The following is a 24,142-nucleotide window of genomic DNA, read 5'->3' as shown; positions in this document are numbered from 1 at the left end:
AGAATTTATATCTTAACAATATTGAGTCTTTTGATCCATTAATATGGTGTTTATCTCCATTTATTTAAATCTTCCTTAATTTCTCTCAGCAATATTTTGTAAGGGTCATGCATATGTTTTGCTAGAGTGATTTCTAAGTATTTGAAAATATTGACATTATTAAAAATGATGTTTTATTAATTTTATTTTTCAAATGTTAGCTGTGAATATATAGAAATATAATTGATTTTTGTATTTTGACCTTACATTATGTGACCTTGTATCACTATTTTTTTTCAGATTTTATTTATTTATTTGACAGAGAGAGCACAAGCAGGGGGAGTGACAGAGGGAGAGGGAGAAGCAGGTTCCCAGCTGAACAGGGAGCCCGATGTGGGGCTCAATCCCAGGACCCCGGAATCATGACCTGAGCCAAAGGCAGATGCTTAAGTGACTGAGCCACCCAAGCGCCCCCTTGTATCACTATTTTTAAAAATTTCTCATTGGATTCCAGTGTGTAGACAGACAAGTGTAGGCCCATTGTTCTATATAACTAGGTTCTCGGCCTTCCTGCATATTAGAATTACCTGGGAGAATTTTCTTTTTTTTCTTTTTTAAGTAGGCTCCATGCCTGGAGCCCATCACGGGGCTTGAACCCATGACCCTGAGATCAAGACCTGAGCCAAGATCAAGAGTCGGATGCTTAACCAACTGAGTCACCCAGGCGCCCCACTTGGGAGAGTTTAAAAAAAAAAATTTATGACTTTGTCTTTCTCTGCTTGAGCATAATCTCCTCCAGTCCCGTCCATGTTGCTGCAAATGTTGTATAATCGTTCTTTCTGATGGCTGAGAAGATCGGTAGGAGAAGGAAGGGAAGAATGAAGGGGGGGTAAACAGAAGGGGGAATGAACCTTGAGAGACTGTGGACTCTGGGAAACAAACTGAGGGCTTCAGAGGGGAGGGGGGTGGGGGATTGGGATAGGCCGGTGATGGGTATTAAGGAGGGCACATATTGCATGGTGCACTGGGTGTTATATGCAAATAATGAATCATGGAACATTGCATCAAAAACTGGGGATGTACTGTATGGTGACTAATATAACAAAATAAAAACTATTTTAAAAAAATATTTATGACTTTGGCTCACCCCTAGAATGGTTTGGGGTGGGGCTTGACATTGGAATTTTGAAAATCTCCCTAGGTGATTTTAATGTGAGGTAGGGTTGAAAACCACTGCTTTATAGGCTTGCAAAAGTTTCTTTCTAAATCTCATTCCCCCATTTTATATATCTTCAAACTAACATCCAAATTCCTTGGAGTGACATATACACTAGAAATTTTATAACATCTACCTATCCATATTTAAAGAATACTGCTTCATCCTTTTTTACACTGCATGTCTATGTCAGCTCATCATAGTTGATTGCACCCTCAAGCTATGATTTCTGTGGGAAGGTTTTGAAAGCTAAGACAATCATAATCCTTTCTTAGAATTTAAATTTGAAAAATGAAGAGGCTGAGGTAATTGGCAAAGAGATCAGAAAACAGAAAGATGTATCAAGAGTTACCATGATACATAGGCAACAGGGATTGTCATTATGGGCTACTGGCAAGCCTAAATGTGGAAATTCTGAATAAACAAAAGAAAGCAATCCATAAAGAGGAAGGCCCAGTTCAAATGTCATCTCTCTGTAGCTTTCTCTGACTTCCTTCCAGGAAGAAATAATACTCTGCTGTGGATGTTCTCATGAAAACACATTGTGTTTAATTTTTTGTTTATGTCTCTCTTTCTAGGCTCTGAGCTTTCCAAGTTAAGGACCATGTCTCATGTTTTTATCCCTAGAAAAGGTGCTCATTAGGGGTACCTGGCTGGCTCAGTTAGTAGAGCATGCAACTCTTGATCTCGGGGTTGTGAGTCTGAGCCCCATGTTAGGTGTAGAGATTACTTAAAAGTAAAATCTAAAAAAAAAATTGTTCATTAAACATTGACTCAAATTTAATTGTGTAGCTGTTATACATTATCACTTCTGAAAATCAAACATTGAATAATAGTAATGAGTAATTTATTTTTTCCTAGGCTTTTGAATTTTAGCATAAACCTTGTGCCCCGTGGTATACGTCATCCGGTCTCTACTGAAATTTTTCCTACTCTGTCCAGGAATAAGTATGGAACTGGAGCAGTTAGCATTCAAGCTGGCAGTGCTTTGCTAGCTAAAGGTGGTATCTGCTTTATAGGAGACTTGGCTTCACACAAAAAAGATAAACTAGAACAGCTTCAATCAGGTAAACAGTATTTTTTTCTAATTAATTTTTACCTGTTTAACTTATAGTCTCATCAGTGTCAAGCAGTCACTTAACAGTTAAGATTGTATTGTACACATTTTAGGAATTGAGAAATTATATTAAGTGACACTTCTCATTTTACCTTTATTAATAAAAAGAGAGGAGTTTAATATACAAATGGACTGTTTTAGCTTTTGCTGTGAGTTGTGCTAACATGTGAGTTTGTATTGGCCCAGATTTCTTTTCTTGTCTTATTGTTTTAGCTAGGACTTCCACTCTGATGCTGAAAAACAGTGGTAAAAAGAGACATCCTTGTCTTGTTCCTTATCTTAGCAAGAAAGTTTTGAGTTTGTCACCATTAAATATGATGTTAGCTGTAGGTTTTTTTTGTAGATGTTCTTTTCCGAGTTGAAGGAATTCCCCTCTATGGTGAAATACACATAACATAAAATTTACGATTTTAACCATTTTTAAGTGTACAATTCAGTGGCACTAAGCACATTTGCAATGTTATGTAATCATTACCAATCTCCATTTCCAGAACTTTTCATAATCCCTAATAGAAACTGTATATCCAGGGACGCCTGGGTGGCTTGGTCAGTTAAGTGGCTGCTTTTGGCTCAGGTCATGATGGCAGGGTCCTGGTATCAAGTTCTGCATCTGGCTCCTTGCTCAGCGGGAAGCCTGCTTCTCCCTCTGTTTGATTAAGGAACCCAGATTTTTAGTTTACACTGGGTCCACATATTAAGTAGCTGGCCCTGGCTACTAGAATGGCAAAAATTAAAAAGATTGACAACAAATGTTACTAAGGATGTAGAAAAACTGGAATTCCTATGTATTGTTGATGAGAGTATAACATGTACAACCATTTTGAAAACTGCTCTAGCGGTTTCTGTAGAGTTAAAAATGTATATTTACCTTATGACCCAAGAGAAAGATAAATATAAACAAAAGACTCTTGTTATTATGAATGAAGAGAAGACTAATTTGAGAAATATTTGGAAGATAGAATCCTAGGAATCCGATTAAATCCATAGATTGAATGGTTATAAGGGGTAAAGAAAGGTTAGAAAAGAGATTATGTTGCTTCTACATTTTTTATTTGGGTTTTAAGTAGTTGGATGGTGATACCCCTAATTGTGAGTAATGCGCATAGAGTCATTTGAAGAGGAATAATGATGAATTTGGTTTTCAGCACGTTAGATTTGAGATATATTTTCCCCTGGTCATTGTAGTTTATATTTTCTCTCAGTTTTACCCTCTTTCACTCTTACATACATGTCCTGCTTTCTTTTTTTCCGCATAAAAGAACATTGCTTAATTTCAGCCCCTCTTGTAAGCATGACCTACATGACTAGTCTCTTAACCCTCTGCCTATTCCACCCAGACACTGACCATAATTCCAGCTACATGCTTTAGCCTGTTATACTCATTAAGTCATGGGACACATAAACATTCAAATATTTTTCTTGTCTTATTCATTTTATGGCAGATCCTCTAATTTAGCTATATCTTGCAAAACAACCAAATTTACTTGTGTCTTTACTGTCCAACATTTAGAGAGTAAAATTCTGTATAATAATATTTATTACTAATTTGTAGATATATAGACCAAAATGAACCTAAATAATTAATGAGTAATGTCTTTTGACTTAGTTGTGGAAAGCAGAAGTATCACAGTATACATCCCAGGAAAGAAGTTTGGGGACGATGTTAATCAACAAATGACTTTTCCAGTTCAGTGCAGTTTTTGGTCTTTTGTTGATATGGATTCATCTTCAAGGAAAAATATGCAGAAAACCAACACTCTAATTGGTCAGATGGTAAAGTATATGTATATTTTATTTTTAGAATGTTCAGGGAATTTAATCACAGATTTTAATCTCAATGTTTTTGTTGTTCTTAATGTTTTGTTATTAACCCACTGCTATCTTTAATCAGGTCCTAGAACTAAATAATGATGCAATTGTTTGAAAATTTTCATTTTTTTAGTCATGCAAAGCAGGTGCCTGTTTACTACAAATTATTATTTGAATAGGCAGTAGAGTAGGCTTTAATGAATAATGTGTAAGAAAATAATAAAGAACATTCAAAAAATTGATCATATTAAGTTCCCGTGCTACTCAGGAATCACTTTAAATAATAATTAGTAATAAAAAATAATAAAAATAAAAATAGTTATATAATTTAATAGAATAAAATATAATAATATATGTTAACAATTTAAATAATCACAAACAATGCTTAATTTATAATTATTTCTAAAGTGTTTGCGGAAATGCCAGAGTTTAATGTTTGTCTTTTACATTTTCATTTAATGTAGGATTGCAGTTTGATTCCAGCTAATCTCCTAGAGGCATTTGGATTATTGATTAACTGCAATGAATCATCTCCTTGCCACCCACTTCTTTCTACTGTGCAGCATACTTTAAAGAAAGCCATTGATCCTGAAGGGCAGCTTTATGTAGCTTCTAAGAAGTTCACAACTGATGATTTTGAAAAGGTACAGATAGAGAAAATGAGTACCAAGCATACTTGTGCTAATGTTTCTCAACTGAAATAGAACTCACTTGAGCACTCAGTTTTCTTTATTTAGATTTCTTTTATTCCAAGTCCCTTTCAGCTTTTTAAATATTTTAAAGACATTGTATAGAAAATATTTAGGATTATAATTAAATAAAAAACTGTATAAGGACATAAATATTAAAATGTTGAGTTAATTCTTTGCACCTCTGTCCAAATAGCTTTAAAAAAATCTCAAGAAGAAGAAAACCAGTAGGCTATTTCTATGGAAAATTATGATGAGAAGCTGTATAGGTATACAGTTATTTACATTTTACGGACTATTCAAAGGGAAATACAGTTATTTACATTTTACAGACTGTTCAAAGGGATTTACTGCCTTCAGAGTTCTGACTTTAGAGAATACCTGTCATGACTCACTAACCCATTTCATTGTCCTGCCATGAAAACATGTGCAGCATGCTCAGAGAACCTGAGAGTAGATGATGTAAATTAGTAATGATTTTTATAGCTATTAAAGGTACACAAGTATTTACAAGTGACACCCTTTTAATATTAACTATTTAGAAATCTATGCGCAGTAGAGTTAAAGTACCTAGACAGGATAGATAAAGGGCAGGGAATACTGGGAATGGGAATCAGTGAGTCATTAAAAATGTTTTTTCATACCTGCCTTCCTTGTAGGCAGATTGCATGGGTAAAAGGAAAAGTGAGGTGGACTTAAAACTGAATTATGAGCATTGTTTATTCATATAGCTTAGAACAGAAAAAGAATATTTATGATAAATTAGGTATCTTTATTTATTTATTTACTTATTTATTTATATTTGTGGTGGGGCAGAGGGAGAGGGAATCCTTTTTTTTTTTTTTTAAGATTTTTAAAAAGATTTTATTTATTTGACAGAGAGAAAGAGAGAAAACAAGCAGGGGGAGCAGCAGGCAGAGGGAGAGGGAGAAGCAGGCTCCCCGCTGAGCAGAGAGCCTGATGTGGGGCTTGATCCCAGGACCCTGAGATCATGACCTAAGCCAAAGGTGGATGCTTAACCAACTGAGTCACCCAGAAGCCCCAAGAGAGAGAATCCTGAGCAGGCTCCATCACCAACACAGAGCCCAACATGGGACTCGATCTGACAACTCTGAGATCATGACCTGAGCTGAAATCAAGAGTCAGATGCTTAACTGACTGAGCCACCCAGACACTCCTGTTTGTTTTAATATATAAGAAAAAAGTGGTTAGTCTTTAGGAATTAGGGTACTAAATATATAGACTATAGGAATTAGGGTACTAAATATATACACTAATGACCCAGAGAAATTTTTGCCCAGTTTTTCTCTGAAAAACAAACAAAAAAAACCCCTTGGGATTTATTAATTATTTACTGAATACTTTATATATATGAGCCTACTTCTTCTCCTTTATATTTTCACAGAAAAATCTTCTTTAAATAATTTATCATTTAATTGAGATAAAAACAAGATACAAGAAACCATCAAGGAACAATTTAAGTGCTAAGCTGGGTGATGCTAACTCTAAGTATTTTAGGAATTTAGGAAGGAAGATGTCGAGTAGAATGCAAGAGTTGGGAAGACTTCAAGGCAGTGAGACTTTAGTTGAGCCTTACGTAAAGGTAAGATTTAGATGACAGGAAGGATGGACATTCTAAATGGGAATGAAAGTAGGAGCAAAGACAAAAGTAGAAATGAATATACATGGAAAACTATGAGAAGACTTAGCTGACTGGAGCAAAAATTAGAGTCGTAGGGATTAGGATTTGGCAAATTTACAACAAGCTTTGAAATTCAGGCAAAAAAATGTTAGTTGATTCATCAGACTGTAGAGAACAGTTGGACTCTATTTATTAGGCTTGTGAAACAGTGAAAGTGATTTCTTCAGAAGATAGATCTGTCCATTACACGAAACCGATTGGATGGAGTGTGTCACAGCCTGGGCTCTTCAGGAGACTGGCCAAGATGAGTTTAGTGTGCATTGTTTATTCAGGAGTGTTCTTCTAGCTCTTCTGTTAATACCTGTGGGAGGGGGAAGGATGCAGGATTGGGCAGAGAAAGGAGTCAAGCTGTATGGCAGGCCCAAAGATAGCTCTACAATGCGCTTTGGAGTTAAAGAGTCCCACCAGAATTGTTTTGCTTTGGACAGAAATAGACAGACTTTTTTTTATAACCCTTGCCCCACTTCTACCTCAGTTATTAGGTGTGGGCTGTCCTGAGGCATTGCCTAAAGAGGTGACACCTGGAGGCCAATGCTGACAGCCCTCCCAGGAGCTGGGAGCAAATCCTTTCCTGAAGGGGGAGACAGGTGGCACATTACTGTGACTCCATAGGGTAAAACATAGAGATAGCTACTGATATTATTAATAATATTATTATCGAGTTCTGAAGGTCTAGAGGGAACTGTGGAGTGTAAGGAGCATAAAGAAGACAGAACATATCTAATACAGGACATATCCAGATCCTTTAAAAAGTTGTATCTAAAATATATTATAGTTAACATCAACCTTATTACGATTAAATTTTCCTTTTGATTCTGAGTTGAAAAAGCAGAAAACAAACAGGATGGTGAAAAGTCTGGAAATGATGTCACAGATTAAGGATTTAAGGGGCGGGGAATCAATGAAAAAAAGCACAACGCTCAGAGAAGATGGTGCTAATCATTGTGTTGAAGGCTTGTTCTCTCCAGAAGTCTTTTTTTTTTTTTTTTTTTTGACAGAGAGAGAGACAGCCAGCGAGAGAGGGAACACAAGCAGGGGGAGTGGGAGAGGAAGAAGCAGGCTCCCAGCAGAGGAGCCCGATGTGGGGCTAGATCCTATAACACCAGGATCACACCCTGAGCCAAAGGCAGACGCCCAACGACTGAGCCACCCAGGCGCTCCTCTCTCCAGAAGTCTTACTCAGTCTCCAAGGCCCACCTTCATACTGGTTAACACAGTGCCTCCCACATTGCTAGTGTTCAGCTGTGTTCTTTAAAAGGAAGGAAAGGAAGGGGGGCCGGTAGCTCTAGGGCCCATGAGAGAAAGTTTTAAGGAAGTAAATTGTCGAAGAATTAAAGCTATTCAAAGGGAAATAAGCTGCTGGGGATAGCCTCTGCTTCCACCGAAAGGATCTAGTAAGCCTTTATTCCACTGGAAGCAAAGACTTGATACTCATTTAAATACATTGTACAGGGGTGCCTGGGTGGCTCAGTCATTAAGGGTCTGCCTTCAGCTCAGGGCATGATCCCAGTGTTCTGGGATCGAGCCCCACATCAGGCTCCTCTTCTAGGAGCCTGCTTCTTCCTCTCCCACTCCCCCTGCTTGTGTTCCCTCTCTTGCTGGCTGTCTCTGTCAAATTAAATAAATAAATAAATAAATAAATAATAAATAAATAAATACATTGCACAGAACATTCTGCATTAAGAGGGAGGAAGAGATTATTCTGGCTAAACTTTAACAATATTTACAAGTATATGACTATGATTTAAAGTGCTCAGTGACTTTGGGATGGCCCTAGATATTTAATCAACTGTGATGTAAATGAAATATGCGAACTTTGGATTTTTGTAATGTAGATTTTATAATAAAGTTTGAATTTCTGGTTTTTAAAGTTTGGCTTTCTTAAATTTTTCACACTTTTAATTTAGCTGCTGGCTTTTGCAAAGAATTTGAATGTAGAATTCAGTTTGGAGGCAGAAAGAATGATTCATGGCTATTATCTAGCTAGTCGAAGAATCAGAACAGATTCTGTAAGTGGATCAAAACTGTCATCATCTGCATTAAAATACTTGTAGGTATTCAATCTAAAATTTTAAAGCCAGTATTGACTTTTAAATGATGTGTTTAATTAACTTATTTATGTTTCACTTGTTTCTTTCTTTCTTTGATTGCTAGTTGGTTGGTTTATAATTTACCTTATTCCAAAAGATTTTAAGGTGATACAATTCCTTTTGTTATATTGTTACATCATTTGAACCTCCAATACTTGTTTTCATGAAATTATTTTTTTATTGGAACCTCTGTATGAAATGTGTCTAAGTAAAGTGCACTGACTTCAAATGCAAATGATTATTTTTTAAAATGTGACTTTTTTACATTCCAAGTATTTTTTAGTTGAACCTAGAAAAACTCTTAAGTACATTGTTCCCTGTACTTTAAAATCCCTTAATAGACTCATCTATTATTGTTCCTTGAAAAGTTATTTTAAAAAACTAATTTTTATTGTAAAAGTAAAGTATGGACACAGTAAAAGAAAAGTCCAAAATGATGAGTGAGGTGTCCAGCTAACCTACCTATTGCTGTCCCACTCTCTAGAGGGATAATCACTGTTAACAGTTTTTGTGTATTCTTCCAAAAATTATCCATTCAAATACTAGTGTGTACAACATATGTAATTTAAATATATGATGTATGTTAAATACATACTTTATTTGAGAATGTTATATATTTTTAGACGAATATGTTACTTAAGCATATTATATGTATAGACGGTCCCCGACTTAGGATGGTTCTACTTACGATTTTTCAACTTCATAATGGTGTGAAAATGTACCCATTCAGTAGGAATCATACTTTGAATTTTGAATTTCTGTCTTTTTTCCGGCTAACATATACAGTAGGATACTCTCTCCTACTGGGCCGCAGCAGGGGGCTGTAGCTCCCAGTCAGCCACAAGATTAAAAGAGTAGACAACTGGTACACAGACAACCACTCTATATCCATGCAGCCATTCTGTGGTTCACTTTCAGTGCAGTATGCAATAAATTATGTGAGATAGTCAATACTTCATTATAAAATTGGCTTTGTTTAGATGACTTTGCCCAACTGTAGGCTAACATAAGTATTTTCAGCATGTTTAAGGTAGACTAGGGTAAGCTATGTTTGGTATGTTAGGCGTATTAAGTGCATTTTTGACTTATGATATATTCAGTTTACAGTGGGTTTATTGGGATGTAAACCCACTGCAAGTTGAGAAAGATCTAAATATAAATATCTGTATATTCATATGAATAGATATTTTCCTTTTGCCCAGATGGAATCATGCATGGTTTACATATTATATTATAATACTATCAGACCAGAAGGAGTTACCTTTTTCTGTTTTAATAGCTGCATTATAGTTTTACTGTATTCCAGTGTGGCTGTACCACAATTTAAACAGTCCCCTATTGATAAACCATTACTTCATTTGATATAAATTAATGTGTAATTTCAAACAAATCATGAAGTAGGACCAGGAGTAAAATAATCTATTAAATAAATAAATATCTTGTTATAACTGCAATATAAAATAAGTGAAGGACTGGCAGGAAATGTCAGATATAGGTCTACAAGAGATAAATATGTTTGGTTAACTTTCTTAGCTGTATATTTATCTTCATAGAGCTAAAAAAATTGCTGAAGATAAGAGAAGGTAGAAATCAACTGTGATGTTTTAAAATGGTGAACAGAATTTTGTAACGTTTTCCATTTTCTAAAGGAATATTTAAAATACTCAAATTAGGGATGCCTGGCTGGCTCAGTTCGTGAACCATGCAACTCTTGATCTTGGGATCATGAGTTCAAGCCCCACTGGGCATGGAGCCTACTGAAAAAAAAATTTTTTTTTAAATAATAATATAAAATTCTCAAATCAATACTCAAAGCCTTGAAAATCCTATTTTCTCATTTTTTCCCCTCTGTAGCAAAAAGATATTTATTTAAACTCATATAGCCTCGGTTTACATTTGACTATATTGATCCAAAAATAAAGCAGAATTAAATTTAATGTGATAACTCTACTTCTTCCAACTGTAGAAATAAACACTAGAGGTGGAGATGGAGTTTATGAAATAGCAAAGTAAATGAACTCAGAAGAGTCATAAATTTTAAATGTTTCTCCTGCTTCTATAGACAGGTACTTAATAACACCATCCTTGCTTTTCTAGAGTAGAGCGGAATAATACTCTCTTCTCTTTCCCTGAAAGGCTTTTTACATATTCTGTTGCGGTCGACATTTTTAAAGGAAGTTTAGGTGAGGGCATTAGAAACATGATAGTCAAATTTGAAATAAACATCTCTGGAGAGATCTCCATAGACTCAAATGATGATCTTGGTCTAACTAAGTATGAATGGATAAGAAAAGGTTGATGTCTTAATATGAAAAGACTGGAGATTTCATTCTTTTTATGTTTAATATGGGTAAACAGTGTAATATGGCTGTTAATAATACTGTGAATTCAGGTTGTATTAGTAGAATATAGTATCTAGAGTAAAAAGATGCTAGTTCTGCCTTATCTCTACATTGCTGGTTAAATCACCCCTTTCGTACTGTACTAAAAAGGAATATTAACCAAATCTGATCATGAGGAAAGTAGCCAGAATGGTGAAGGGCCTGAAAATTATGTCTTATGACATATTAAAAGAGCTAGGAATATTTTATCTCAGAGAAAAGAAAACATAGGGCAACTAGGAAGGTTGTCTTTGAATATTTGAAGAGCTGTCATATTTAAGAAGTATTAGGCTTCTTTTATAATCGCAGAAAACAGAACCAGGGACCAGTGGGTAGAAATTTCAGTGAAACCAATTTCAGCTTAAATTTATATCATCTTTGTGGGTGAGTCCCAAAACTTATAAATGCTTTATTTGAAATCATAATCGGAGCCCGATGCTGGGCTAGATCCCAGCATGCTGGGATCGTGACCTGAGCCCAAGGCAGACGCTTGAATTATTATTGTCCCCATTTTATACCTGCTTCAAAAATAAAAAAAATCCCAGAAAGTATATGATCTATAGGAAGTCACACAGCTAGTAAATTCTAAAGACTTAGCCCAGGTTTTCTGATTTCCAAGTTCAGCAATCATTCAAACACATTACCTATGCCTAATGAGAGCTTGAGGGAGATTTTTAGGTAATCAAAGATTAGTTTAAAATAAAAAAATAAAAACTGGATTCCTAGTGAGCCCTAAGAAAAGTTCAAAGGAGACTGGAAAATAAGTGGCCTGGGATATTGTAGAGAAAATGCAATTATCTGTTGGGAGTCTGAACTTTAAGGTCTCTTCCAAAACTAAAATTTCAAGATTCTATGAGGACTTTAAATAGATAAAGAACTGGAAGAAAACATCAAAGATATCTGTAAGAGATATTTAGTTAGGTTAATTTTCCCAACTGTGTATTTATCTGAACAGAACTTGGGGAAGAGGGTGTAGAATAATAAAAATAAAGATAAGCCGGGGTGGAAACCAAGCCTTTGATAACAAGTGAAGATATTTGCTTGTTCTGGAATAGGCTGTTGAACTTGGTAGGAAAAACATGCTTGGAAAAGAAACTAAATTTTTTAAAGTAAAAATATGCTGGTCTTTAAGGTATGGCTTATGTACACATATGTCTTGGTTTGTTCCTGCCAAAGTATATATTATCTTTATAATATCAACATATTTTGATTAGCATCAGTGTTCTTTTTCAGAGTTTCCCTAGCTGAAGCCCATGCTCGACTGAACTTAAGGAATAAAGTGCTTAAAGAAGATGCACTAATTGCAGTCTTATTATTTGAAACATCTCTCACACTGAAATATGGTAATCTATTAATTTGTTAATGGTCACTATGAATAATTATGTTTAAATATTCTTAGTGTTTCTTTTTTTGGTTGTTGTTAAAGATGTTATTTATTTATTTGACAGAGAGAGAGGCAGCCAGAGAGGGAACACAAGCAGGGGGAGTGGGAGAGGGAGAAGCAGGCTTCCTGCTGAGCAGGGAGCCCGATGCGGGGCTTGATCTCAGAATGCTGGGATCGTGACCTGAGCCCAAGGCAGATGCTTAACAACTGAGCCACCCCTAAATATTCTTAGTCTGTTAAAATGAAATGTTATATATATTTTGAATATTATTTTAAAGAATAATAAATTTTTATCAGGTAAGGCCTGTTTGAATTTGAACACTTACTAATTGTTTATAGGTAGTATCATCTATTAAGTTCCTTGTTGTGCATGATTGCTTGGATATTTAAACTTTTGCAACACTTACAGAATTCTGAAAAGCCATGTGCTTAATACAACACATGAAGTGATTTTAAATTCATCTTCCTTTTTAAATAACGTACAATGTTCAATTGTTAAGCAGTCCCCCTCAATGGAGTTAGGCACATAGCCAAAGAAAATGTGATCATCTGGCATCACCACCTTACTGAATTGCTAGCTATAATAATCCTGTGACTATAGCATTTAATTATTTGAAATGAATTTGAGCTTATTATGGTTTTGCTAATAAAAAACATAAAAGAGCTCTTATGGTAAGAGTAAAGAGAGTTATTCTCACAAAGGTCTTTATTGCATTGAATGAGACATTAATTTGATAAAATATTACCATCCTTGAAACCAAACTTTGGTTCCAGCCTTGGGACTTAAAGAATGTGTTAACACTGGCTTTCCTTATATGTTCAGTGCTTAAATTTGCCTTAAATTCAATTTATATGCTCATAACTTTGCAAAGATTCATTAGAACATTAGAACTTTGTTGTATACTTATCTAAGTTGAGCATTCTTAACCTGGGATTCATGAATACTTAGAAAGTTCTAGGGGCTTGTGAATCTCTAAATTCTATAAAATTTTTTATGTGTATGTGCTTTACACCTTTTTGCTTAGAGAAATGAATGATAAGTTTTATGAAGTAGGTCTTATAGGTTCATGGTCCCCAGGAAAAGTTAATTATCCTGAATTAATTTTATGTACTAAAAGAGAAAAACATTGGTTAACCAACCAATACTAAATAAGAGGAATGATATAAAAATATTTTTATTTTTAATTTGCTTTATCATTTATTTTCTTTTTTTTAATTTTTTTTTTTAATAAGTAATCTCTACACCCAGCTTGGGTCTCAAACTTACAACCCCGAGATCAGGAGTCCGTGCTCTACTGACGGAGCCAGGCAGGTGTCCCTATCTTTTACAATATTCTTACTCTGTACTTAAAAGCATTCTTGATAAAAACTAACACATTTTTTTAATGTACTGTAACAAAAAATTGCTGCCAATTTTACTATGGTATGCCATCAAAATTGTTAAGACACAACTAGAGGAGTGCCTGGGTGGCTCAGTCGATTAAGCGGCTATCTTCGGCTCAGGTCATGATCCTAGAGTCCTGGGATAGAGCCCCGCATCAGGTTCCCCGCTCAGTGGGAAGTCTGCTTCTCCTTCTCCCTCTGCTTCTCCCCTCTCCATCTGCTCTCTCTCTCAAATAAAAAATCCTAAAAAAGACACAACTAAATTTCAATAAGAAGACAAAAATGTGTGTCTTTGAACTTAAAAACTATGGTATAATAATATTAAGGACTCCTGTATTAGAATATGGCAATTTTCACTTGGTAACCATTTTGTCAAGACTTTCTTGAAGCATTTAAGAAAGCATTTGCTGAGGAAAATAAACCTGTGAAAATTTTTTTCTTTAGTTACTTTTTGTTTTCATAATGAATTTGTTAGGTATATTGATTTTGTGTATTTATTTGGGAGAGAGAGACAGAGAGCAGGAGAGAGAGAGAGAGAGCAAGCACAAACCAGGGCAGGGGGGAGGGCAACAGGCAGAGGGAGAGGGAGACTTGGGGCTTGACCCCAGGACCCCTGAGATCATGACCTGAGCCAAAGGCAGATGCTTGAGCAACTGAGCCACCCAGGGGCTCCGGATTTTTAAATCTTAAGCAAAAAACAATGTTAAGACCTCCTTAAATGTTACTTTAAACATAGTAGGACATTGAAAACAAAAAAGGGGGGAAGAACATAGCAGGAAATTGATCCCTACTCAGGGACATTTTTCTTAGATACAAAAACTAATAGGTTGTACTCATGAACTAGATTTAGAAGCTGGGACAGAGGGCAGAGGGAAGAATTAAGGAAAAATCCGAACCTTCTGCCTTGAGCAATGAGTGGATCATAATGCTCTTTGCCAAGGCTAGGAAAAAAAGAGAAAAAGGGTTGGGAGAAAAACAAGTGATAGAAGTTTGAGGCATCCTTCAGAGATACCAATAGACAGATACAAGAATCTGGAGTTTAGATGAGAGTTCTAATTCAGAAATTTAATTTGGGAACCATCAGCACGGAGATGGTACTCATAGCCATGGAATGGATGAAATCACCTGAAATCACCTAGACAGAGACTACACTAAGAACTCCAAGGGCTGCCCTTGAAGAATTCCAATGGGGTTGAGGAGGAGGAACTAACAAAGGAGACTGAGAAGTAGCAGCTAAAATGTAGAAGGAAACTCACGTGTAGTTATAGAAGATTAGATTTGGCTATCTAGGGGATATGTTGATCAGAGCCACCCCAGTGGGGTGAGATTTGGGTGGGATAAGAAGTGAGGATATGCATATGGATAATATGGAAATAGCACACATCGACAACTTTGACTATAAAGATGAGGAAGAAAAATAGGGTATTAGCTGGAGAAGAATGTGTGGTCCAAGAAACAATTTTTTTTTAAGATTTTATTTATTTATTCGACAGAGAGAGAGCAGCAGAGGGAGAGGGAGAAGCAGACTACCTGCTGAGCAGGGAGCCAGATGCAGGACTCTGATCCCAGGATATTGGGATCATGACCTGAGTCGAAGGCAGATGCTTAACCGACTGAGCCACCCAGGCAACCCAGGATTTTTTTTTTTTTTAAAGAATAAATAGATCTATGATGTGCAATAGAGAGTAAACTAATGATGCTGTAGAATCGGGGGAAGATCAAAGTAGTAAAATCCTTAAAAAGGTGAGAGAGGATGGGATCTAGAGCACATGTGAAGGTATTGGCCTCTAATAGAAAAATCAGTTCATTTTATAGGAGAGAAGACAAATGGATACAGAATCAGGCCTGTAGATTTGTTCACATACTCTGTACAAGGTCATCAGCTAAAAACAAAACAGTTAAGGAGAGAAGATTGGAATATAATCATCTCATTGTGGTGGACAGAAGAACAGTTGTTCTAGACAAACCCAGCAGGGTTTTCTGGCACTGCAAGTGCCCATCCAGTTGAGGTTTCTGTGATTCATTTAAAGTGAACCAAGAAATGCCAATTAGGTGATTTTCTGCTTAGCAGCCTGAGTGCAGGCATAGAGCAAATGGTTGGGTTCATGCAGAGTTGAGGTTTTGATAGGCGAGTGTGACAGTGTTGCAGAGGGGCAAGGGAGTTGGGGGCCTGGCTTAGGAGAGATTCTTAAATAGGTTAAAGGAGGGAAGTGAATTGAAGGAAGCTGATTAGAGGCCTTGGAGATAAAAGACCTGGTAGCTGGAAGTACAAGAGGTAGTGTAGGGAAGGGGGACATTTGAACTAATGGTGTTGAAGTAAGTTTTGGTGATACCAGTTTCCTGTGACTTAACTATGCATAGTGGAAGTAGAGGGGGAAAGGTCAAGACAGGGGGGTCTGGAGTTAAACGAGTAATTCACATGGAAGTTGCTGAATGGCAAGATATTAGGGAAGAGAGGAAGATTGTGAGCCATGTGCTGAAAACTGGGTGATGACTTTACCATGGAAGGGAAAGTGTAAGCCCAGGTGGCACCGGGCATTAGAAGAAAGAGTTTTATTCAGAGGAAGGCAGGGGTGAGAATGGTCTGGTAGCTGCAAAGGGGCAGCAAGTTAGGCACTGTCTCTGTCTTGTGATACTAAGGTATGAGGTGTTTTGAGAAAAAGCAGCTTCACCTGAGAGAGCCACAGGGAAGAAAGCAGTGTTCTCAAGGGACAGCAAAGATTCAGCTAAGATAAAGGGAGTAGTAAAGGGAGTAGTCACAGAAGTCTGAGGCTACGTAAGTGTTTACTGATGACACAGCTCTAGGAAGAGAGGCACTGTCTGTTTGACTAGCATCTGTACACCTGGACAGTCATAGTGTAGGTACTCATTCAGTGACTCAACAATGAAAACAGCTTCACTCCTACAGTAATAGCCGAAGTTTTTTTTTTCTTTTAAATTGTGGTAAAATATATATAACATTTACTATCTTAACCATTTTTAAATGTATAATTCAGTGGTGTTAAGTACATTCACATTGTTGCCACCATCCATCTCTATAATCTTTCCATTTTCCCAAACTGAAACTCTGTACCCATTAAACAGTAACTACCCAATCTCCCCTTCCCCCAGGCCCTGGCAAACACCATTCTTTCTATTATTATAAATTTGACTTCTCTACCTTATATAAATGGAATCCTCTGTTTGTCCTATTTTGTCCTGCTTACTTCACTTAGTATAATGTCAAGGTTTATCCATGTTGTAGCATGCAGAATTTCTTTCTTGTTCAAGAGTGAATACTCTATTGTATGTATGTACACGCACACACACACACACACACACACACACACACACACACTTTCTTTATCCATTCATCCAACGGACCTTAGATTGCTTCCACCTTTGGCTATTATGAATAAGGCTATTAACATGAGTATACACTTAAATCTCTTTGAGACCTTGCTTTCAATTCTTTTGGGTATAAACCCATAAATGAAATCACTGGATCATATAGTAATTTTTTGGATAAAATGCCATACAGTTTTCCATAGGGGTTGTATCATTTTACATTCCCACCAACAGTGCACAAGGACTTTGCCAACATTTGCTTTTCTTCACAACCTTGTCAACATTTGTTTTTTGTTTTTGTTAAGAGCCATCCTTATTGGTGTGAGGCAGTATCTCAGCATTTTCCTAATGATTACTGATGTTGACCATCTTTTCATGTTGCCTGTTGGCTTCTTGTATATCTTCTTTGGAGGAACGTGTTTTTCTTTTGCCCATTTTTGAATTAGGTTGTTTTCTTGTTGAGTTGGAGGCCCCCTATCAGATATGATTCCCAAATACTTTCTCCCATCCCGTGGGTTGCCTTTTCACTCTGTTGATTCTAATGTTTGATGCACAAGTTTTTTAGTTTGAAGTTGTCTAATTTACCTGTTTCTTCTTATTGCCTGTGCTTGTAATGTTATATTCTAGAAATCACTGCCAAATCCAGTGTCATGAAGCATTTCCCCAATTTTTTGTTTTTGTTTTAGTACTTATGCTTAGGTGTCTGGTATAAGGTAAGGGACCCACTTCATTCTTTTTTATATGGATATTGTTTTTCCAGTACCAGTTTTTTGGAAACTGTAGTTTCCCCATTGGTCTTGGCACCCTTATAAAAAAAATCATTTAACCATGTATTTGAGGGGTTATTTTCAGGCTTTATATTCTATTCCATAAGCTTATGTCTGCCTTTATGTCAGTGCTTTTAAATAATTGAAAAACAATGTCTTTATCCTCAATCATCCACTTAACCTTTATCAAAGTGTTTCCTTACCTTCTAATACCTTCTCTCCCTACTTCTTCTACCTCTTCACATCACTATTCAGGTTCAAAACTGTAATGACTGTGTCAACAGAAAACAAATTTTTGTAGTTTCTAAACTTTAAAATGTAATCAACATATTTCTTCTTAGGGCTGTTTGTGCATGTGCTGAAACTGTCTCATAAGTCTCAAAAACAGGTCAGCTTTAAATGATTATTGAAATAGTCTATTAAATAGGTCAGAACTTAATTTTAAAACATACTATTTTGTTGAAAATGTGATTTCATATTTAGCATTTTAAGGAATTCTCATTAACACTTTTTTTTCCTTCTTTACTTAGGGGCCACTGTATTTTGTGTTGCTCCAAATGCAGTATTTCCATTTGAATTGTATGATGAAGAATATTTAGAGCAAAGGGATATCTATTTAATTCAGTGCCAACAGCAGCTCCAACAGTTTATTGCCACATATGGACCTGGGACAGCTATTTTCACTAGCGATGAATAGCCAATCTGAGGACAGTGTTTTCTTCATATTTAGCAGCGGAAAAGTGTGATTTTAGAGTAATGCTTCAGATAATACTATGAACAGTAGTACATTAGAAAGCTATCTTAAATGTATGAAATACGGTTTCAATATGAAAAATTTACAAACTAAGCAATGTGAAAAAAAAGATCACTTTTATGTAGTTCCCTCTACTTGTCACAAGATGGCACAACACTTTAAATGAAAACATTTACCTACAAATAAATCATTTTAAACCATTTTTCTTGCACCTGTGAACCTGACAAATGAATTAAACAACAGCAATTTCTATAAACAGAAGCCTCAAATTTAAGATTTCATACTTTATTACATATTGTTATGTCCATTATATCATTTTGGAAGCTCTAATTATGGAATAAGGGAAAGCTTGGATTTCCCATTTTTTAAGCCAGGTTAAATGAAAAAATTAATTTAAATCCAAATCAAGAATCAAGAATTGATTTAAAACTAATTGGTTACAGCAAAGGTACCAAAAGGCAAAGAAAGCAATTTGCAAACCCAGTCTGTTTTTGGAGGGAAAAGATCTACTCTGAAAGGTGGGGTAGGGGGTGGGTTGGGGTGGGGAGAGTAAGACCCTGAGAAAATATATTTAACTTGTAATATCCCCAAATCCTTTTCATTTTTCAAAGGTTTAGGAGAAATTCTACATTCAATCTCACTAAAAGGTAAATGTCATCACAAAATTGCCACCTCATTCACCCAGATACTACCATGCTGATTCTTTAAAAAAACTGGTACCTCATGGAGCTTCCTTCTTAACCATGAAGATGGACAGGTCTCTCTATGGACCTTTGACAGATCATTAAAAAATAGTGAATATTCACTAGTCCAACACTTGTGTTCAGAAAGCAAAGCTAGTTTTTAAAAAACAATTTACATATTACAGTTCTGTAATTCTAGTTAAGACCTTATTTTGTGTCGTCTTTCTTGCTATACAGGTTTTGTACTGTTTGACTTGCCATATTGAAATTATAACCTGGATAAAGGCAGGTAATTATATACTGTGGGCCTCAACAGGGGAAAAACAAGATTTACCTAAGTATCCAGTTAGGAATTCAGTTTTAGATTTTTTTTTTTTTAAGATTTTATTTGAGAGCACAGAAGGAGAGGGAGAAGCAGACTCCCTGTTGAGCGGAGAACCAATGTGGGACTCAATTCTAGGACCCTGAAATCATGACCTGAGCCAAAGGCAGACACTTAACAGACTGAGCCTCCCAGGCGGCCCCTAGTTTTAGAATTCTTGTAAATCCTCAAGTCCTGGACAGACAGGACTGTCCAGTCACTATTTTCCTTAATGTAACATTATTTGTACTAGGATCAGAATTACTTTTTTTCCAGAGCAATTGATGTTTTTAAAATTTTTTTTATTATTATTTAAGATTTATTCATGAGAGCAAGCGAGGGAGGGAGAACAGAGGGAGAGGAGAGAAACCTAAGCATACTTCACGCTCAGTGCAGAGCCCGATGCTGGGCTTGATCTCACAACCCAAGAAGGAAACAAGAGTCAGATGCCCAACTAACTGCACCACCTAGGCGCCCCAGGATTACTTTTTTATTCAAAGGTAAAAACAAAGAATAAAATGAGATTTAAATTTTAGGGGCGCCTGGGTGGCACAGCGGTTAAGCGTCTGCTTTCGGCTCAGGGCGTGATCCCGGCGTTCTGGGATCGAGCCCCACATCAGGCTCCTCTGCTGGGAGCCTGCTTCTTCCCCTCCCACTCCCCCTGCTTGTGTTCCCTCTCTCGCTGGCTGTCTCTGTCTCTGTCAAATAAATAAATAAAATCTTTAAAAAAAAAAAATGAGATTTAAATTTTAAACAAACTCTGTAGGTCACATATGAAATCTTTACTTCTAAGACATAATTCATTAAGGTGTTTAGGAGATTCCAAATACTTGTTTTTTTAGGTATAATAGCAGGTCTTGAAGGGGAAACCTCCATGGTTATCTAGTTTGCTGAAATCCCCTAAGGCAAGAAAGGGCAGGAGAATTAGAGGTACTAGAATGTCTCCCCAGCTGACTGCCTTCTCAAAGGGAATCAGTCTACAAATGAGCTGGTTATTGACAAGAACATACTATCCATAAAGTATGTTAAAAACAAGTCCTACTAGTGATTATAAAAATGGAGCTGTTTAAACATTTGATATATTTTAAAGATAATAGACTTTATTGTCCAGCAATTACAAGTACTCAAACATGTATTTTTCTGCATTAAACTTATTGTGGGGTGATCTATGTTAAATAAAATACTAATTTTCATCATCTGTTCCAATTCATATCTTCTTGACCAATTCATTTTTCCTTCCAATTGCATGCCTCTAGAAGAAAAAAAAAAAATCAGAAACCAACAGTGAAAATCATTCCATAATCAAAAATCAAAAAGAAATCATACTCCTGACACACAGAGGCAATTTTAACAGAAAATGGTCCTAGCCCTTTGGAGTTTCAGATACTTTTAAATTATTAATAGCTGTGATACTTGACAAATCATAATTACTTACTTTAGGTAATGAATTTCAACCACGATAGTTTTGGACTTGAATATTCATCTGCAGCTACCTATATGGGGAAAAGAACGTTTCACCCATTTTAATAGAAAGCTGCATTATACCTGAGTAATTCACATAAGCAGTATAGGTTACTGGCATCTCAGTCTTAAAATTATTTCTTCAAAGAAACACTCAGCTGGGTAAACGGCAAAAAGTAATTTAAGTCATCATTGTGCCAGTTTTTAACCTATGTCAAAAACGTAGTAAACATTTTTGGGACCGCTCTTCATGAACAGTACCACAAATACATAAAAAAGCACACAATTAACATTAACTTTTGGTACCTCATTACATGCAGTTGTGCTCCTAGTGATTTTATCACAGCCATCCTGTGAGCAGTTTCTGGAAAACGTCAGGATGGCTTTCATTCATCTTCACCTCATAGGCTTTGATGCACCTGGAAATTAAAATATTTTGAGTTCTCATTTGTACTTGCATCTGTTTGTTTGGCATCTTCTCTGCAGGAATGGTCCAGTAAGATTTCTTCCTTCTTATCAGGAATCATAAACATAGTATTTGCAACCCTTCTGACTCCCAACTAACTTTTTAATAAAATTACTAACACGGAGGCCATATACTGGAAAAATTTTCTGTTGTTTAAGACCTCTCTAATGAACAAAGTACTTTCTGCTTAATTATTTTTTTGGTAGTCAAAACACGTAAATCCAAAATTTAAAATCTTTACAATGATTTGAGCATATTAGTACTTTTGACTCTTTAAGCCTTAATAATTCCCTAAATCATCTTTCCAAGCTGGAAATGGGTTTATTAGCATGAATAGGAAAAATAGTGGACACATATGATGTTCTTTACTGTGGCAGTATCGATTTTAAGACATGATGGTCCTAATGAGTACCTAGCCATTGCTTTTCTGTCTCAGAGCTTGACAAGGATGAGATATGAATCAGGTTAAAGGTCAGATATGTAAAAACAAGTGTGCAGACCTCCAACTACAGCATCACAATAGCAAATCTAATACAGTTTTAGAGCAGATACATTATGTGGGCATCATTATTGGACAGTCTTGTGGAATTAAGTCCCAGGTTGCCTCAAAGCACACTTAGGTAGTGCAAGGGGAATGGCCAGGGCCACAGATCATACATATCCCCACAGCACCCCAGGAGGATAAATAATTGAACCAGACAGCTACTGGAAATGATTTATGAAGACACATCAAATGTTGGACCTTGCAAAACAATTTATCATTTTCAAGTCTGCAAATAATTTCACATAATCAATATTAGGAACACAAACTATTAGTTATGAATAATTCCAACTGGAAAATATCAGTGTACTGAGATTCATGGAAACTACTGACAATTACATGCATAATCCCATTTGTGTAAAGCCTACAAGAATATTTAGGGACACATATTTGGAATAAAACTGCTATCCACCCCACTCAGCTCAAAAAGCTAAGAGAGGGGATACAAAAGTGCAGAGGATAGGCACCTCAGGATGGAAGGCAGGAGAATGGGACAGGGAAGAAATGAGACACCACTGTAGTGGTAAAATCAGTTCTTAAATGGTTTGGTGGGCTCTGTATTTATTGTTTCAGGAATTACCTACATTATCAATATTTTACCAAATATTTCGTTGGTAAATTTTTAAAAATTTTTAAAATTCCAGTATTTACCAATAAAAATAGGATTCAAGCCCCTTAGGCCTCAAAATAAAGATGACTAATACCAAATATAAACTACTTTTAGCCATCACAGTTGCCTTGTTGCCAGCAACGTATGTGGGGGAGGGAACAAAAAACCACAGATTATACCAAGTCTCATCGATGAAGTATTCATTAATAACTTGTTTTTGAACAGGCAATGTTTTTCCAGTCTCCCAGCTGTTGACCAGTTTCTTCCATATTATGTCCAGAAATACCCATCTCTATATAAACGCAAACATCTAAGGGTAGAGCAGGCATTTATGGCCTGGGGGGAGGGCGGACGGGGATCTACACAGTACGTACTGTTCTCCAACTTCAATACCACGTCTTTACAGCACATTGACAAAGGAAGACTCACGAATGCGACGTTAACTCTACTAAAACCCTACCAGAACCGTTACTAAACTGCTGTTAATTTTAAAAGCCAATCACAAAGTACAGTTAAGGCCGTCTTAACATCCTAAAGATAATCCCTTCCCCCTTTTACAAAATGCTCCCTTACTAGGGTTAAATACACAGCCCATTTAGGGGACCCTAAAACCGTCTAGGCCGCACACAAGGCTTTGCTGGGGATACAAAAGGGCTCCGGAAAAGGGCCGGAGGAGCACCAAACGCGTCCGCCATACCGGCCGCCTCGGAACCACCTGAATCTGAGAAGGCCCTTTATTACCTTTTGAGCTTAGAACAGTGGAAACCAGGGTCTACTAAAACGGTCAGGTTAAGAGTCGCGGCTAGTTACTCAAAAAATGCGACTGAGCCAATGACCTGGAAGTAAGCTCCGGGAGCATCAACTGCGGGAGGGGAAGGGGAAGGCTGCCTCCCAGGCCGACCTCGCGGCCCTGCGGACCACTCGGCTGCGCTCGGGCAAGGGTCGGAGGCCCTGGGCGCGGGCACCCAAGGGCAGAAGGCCCGAGGCGGGTATGGGTTCCGGCACGGAATCAGGATCCCGGCAGAAACAGGAGGAACTAAGACGACTCCCACCTCGAAGAGCCCAGCGACTGGCCCGCAGACGCTGCCGCCCGGCCCGCTTGGCCGATGGTACGCCACGAACCCTCATCCTTCGGTGGCCGCGCGGAAAAGGAAGCACAACTTCTTTCGCCAGGCGTTTGGCGCTCCGGGCCCCGCCTCTTCCGGGCCTTGGCCCCGCCCCTGCCGGGGTCCAGGGCTTTCGCTGGACCGCGGTTCCCTGGCGGAGAGCTAGGGCGGGTGTTCGGGGTTGCGGCCCCAGCGTGTGGCCAAACGTGTGGCGCGGCCGGGAGGTGTGGCGTCTTGGCCTGCGGTGGAGTGCCACAACGTAAGTTCTTGGGGGGGACTTTTGGAACTCTGTAGAGGCTTTCGGAACTCATGAGGA

General features: G+C 37.1%; 1 protein-coding gene, 1 long non-coding RNA gene and 1 other non-coding gene across 3 annotated transcripts in view; 1 reads left to right on the top strand and 2 right to left on the bottom strand.

Annotated features, from left to right (window-relative positions):
- Positions 1 to 18,858, top strand: part of MCMDC2 (minichromosome maintenance domain containing 2) — a 29,978-nt gene extending 11,120 nt beyond the window's left edge. The window contains exons 9-14 of the mRNA XM_045788993.2: positions 2,057 to 2,262; positions 3,919 to 4,085; positions 4,586 to 4,765; positions 8,420 to 8,562; positions 12,217 to 12,326; positions 18,375 to 18,858. Of these exons, the coding sequence (XP_045644949.1) occupies positions 2,057 to 2,262; positions 3,919 to 4,085; positions 4,586 to 4,765; positions 8,420 to 8,562; positions 12,217 to 12,326; positions 18,375 to 18,541 (973 nt within the window). The 3' untranslated portion in view covers positions 18,542 to 18,858. The remainder of the gene's footprint in view (positions 1 to 2,056; positions 2,263 to 3,918; positions 4,086 to 4,585; positions 4,766 to 8,419; positions 8,563 to 12,216; positions 12,327 to 18,374) is intronic.
- A 1,864-nt stretch (positions 18,859 to 20,722) lies between these two features.
- Positions 20,723 to 23,910, bottom strand: LOC148109484 (uncharacterized). The gene is made up of 4 exons (XR_015725831.1): positions 23,773 to 23,910; positions 21,410 to 21,522; positions 21,078 to 21,135; positions 20,723 to 20,894 (listed from the first exon to the last, which is right to left on the bottom strand). It is a non-coding gene; the product is annotated as an uncharacterized LOC148109484 (long non-coding RNA).
- Positions 21,217 to 21,305, bottom strand: LOC123786842 (small nucleolar RNA SNORD87). The gene has a single exon (XR_006778064.1). It is a non-coding gene; the product is annotated as a small nucleolar RNA SNORD87 (small nucleolar RNA).
- Positions 23,911 to 24,142: the final 232 nt, after the last annotated feature.

This window comes from Ursus americanus, chromosome 9, assembly GCF_024610735.1.
Source record: "Ursus americanus isolate L20-20 chromosome 9, mUrsAme1.1.p, whole genome shotgun sequence".
In the NCBI taxonomy this organism is placed as follows: domain Eukaryota; kingdom Metazoa; phylum Chordata; class Mammalia; order Carnivora; family Ursidae; genus Ursus; species Ursus americanus.
The sequence above is the reverse complement of the archived record's forward strand: the minus strand, read 5'-3'. Positions and strand labels throughout refer to the sequence as shown.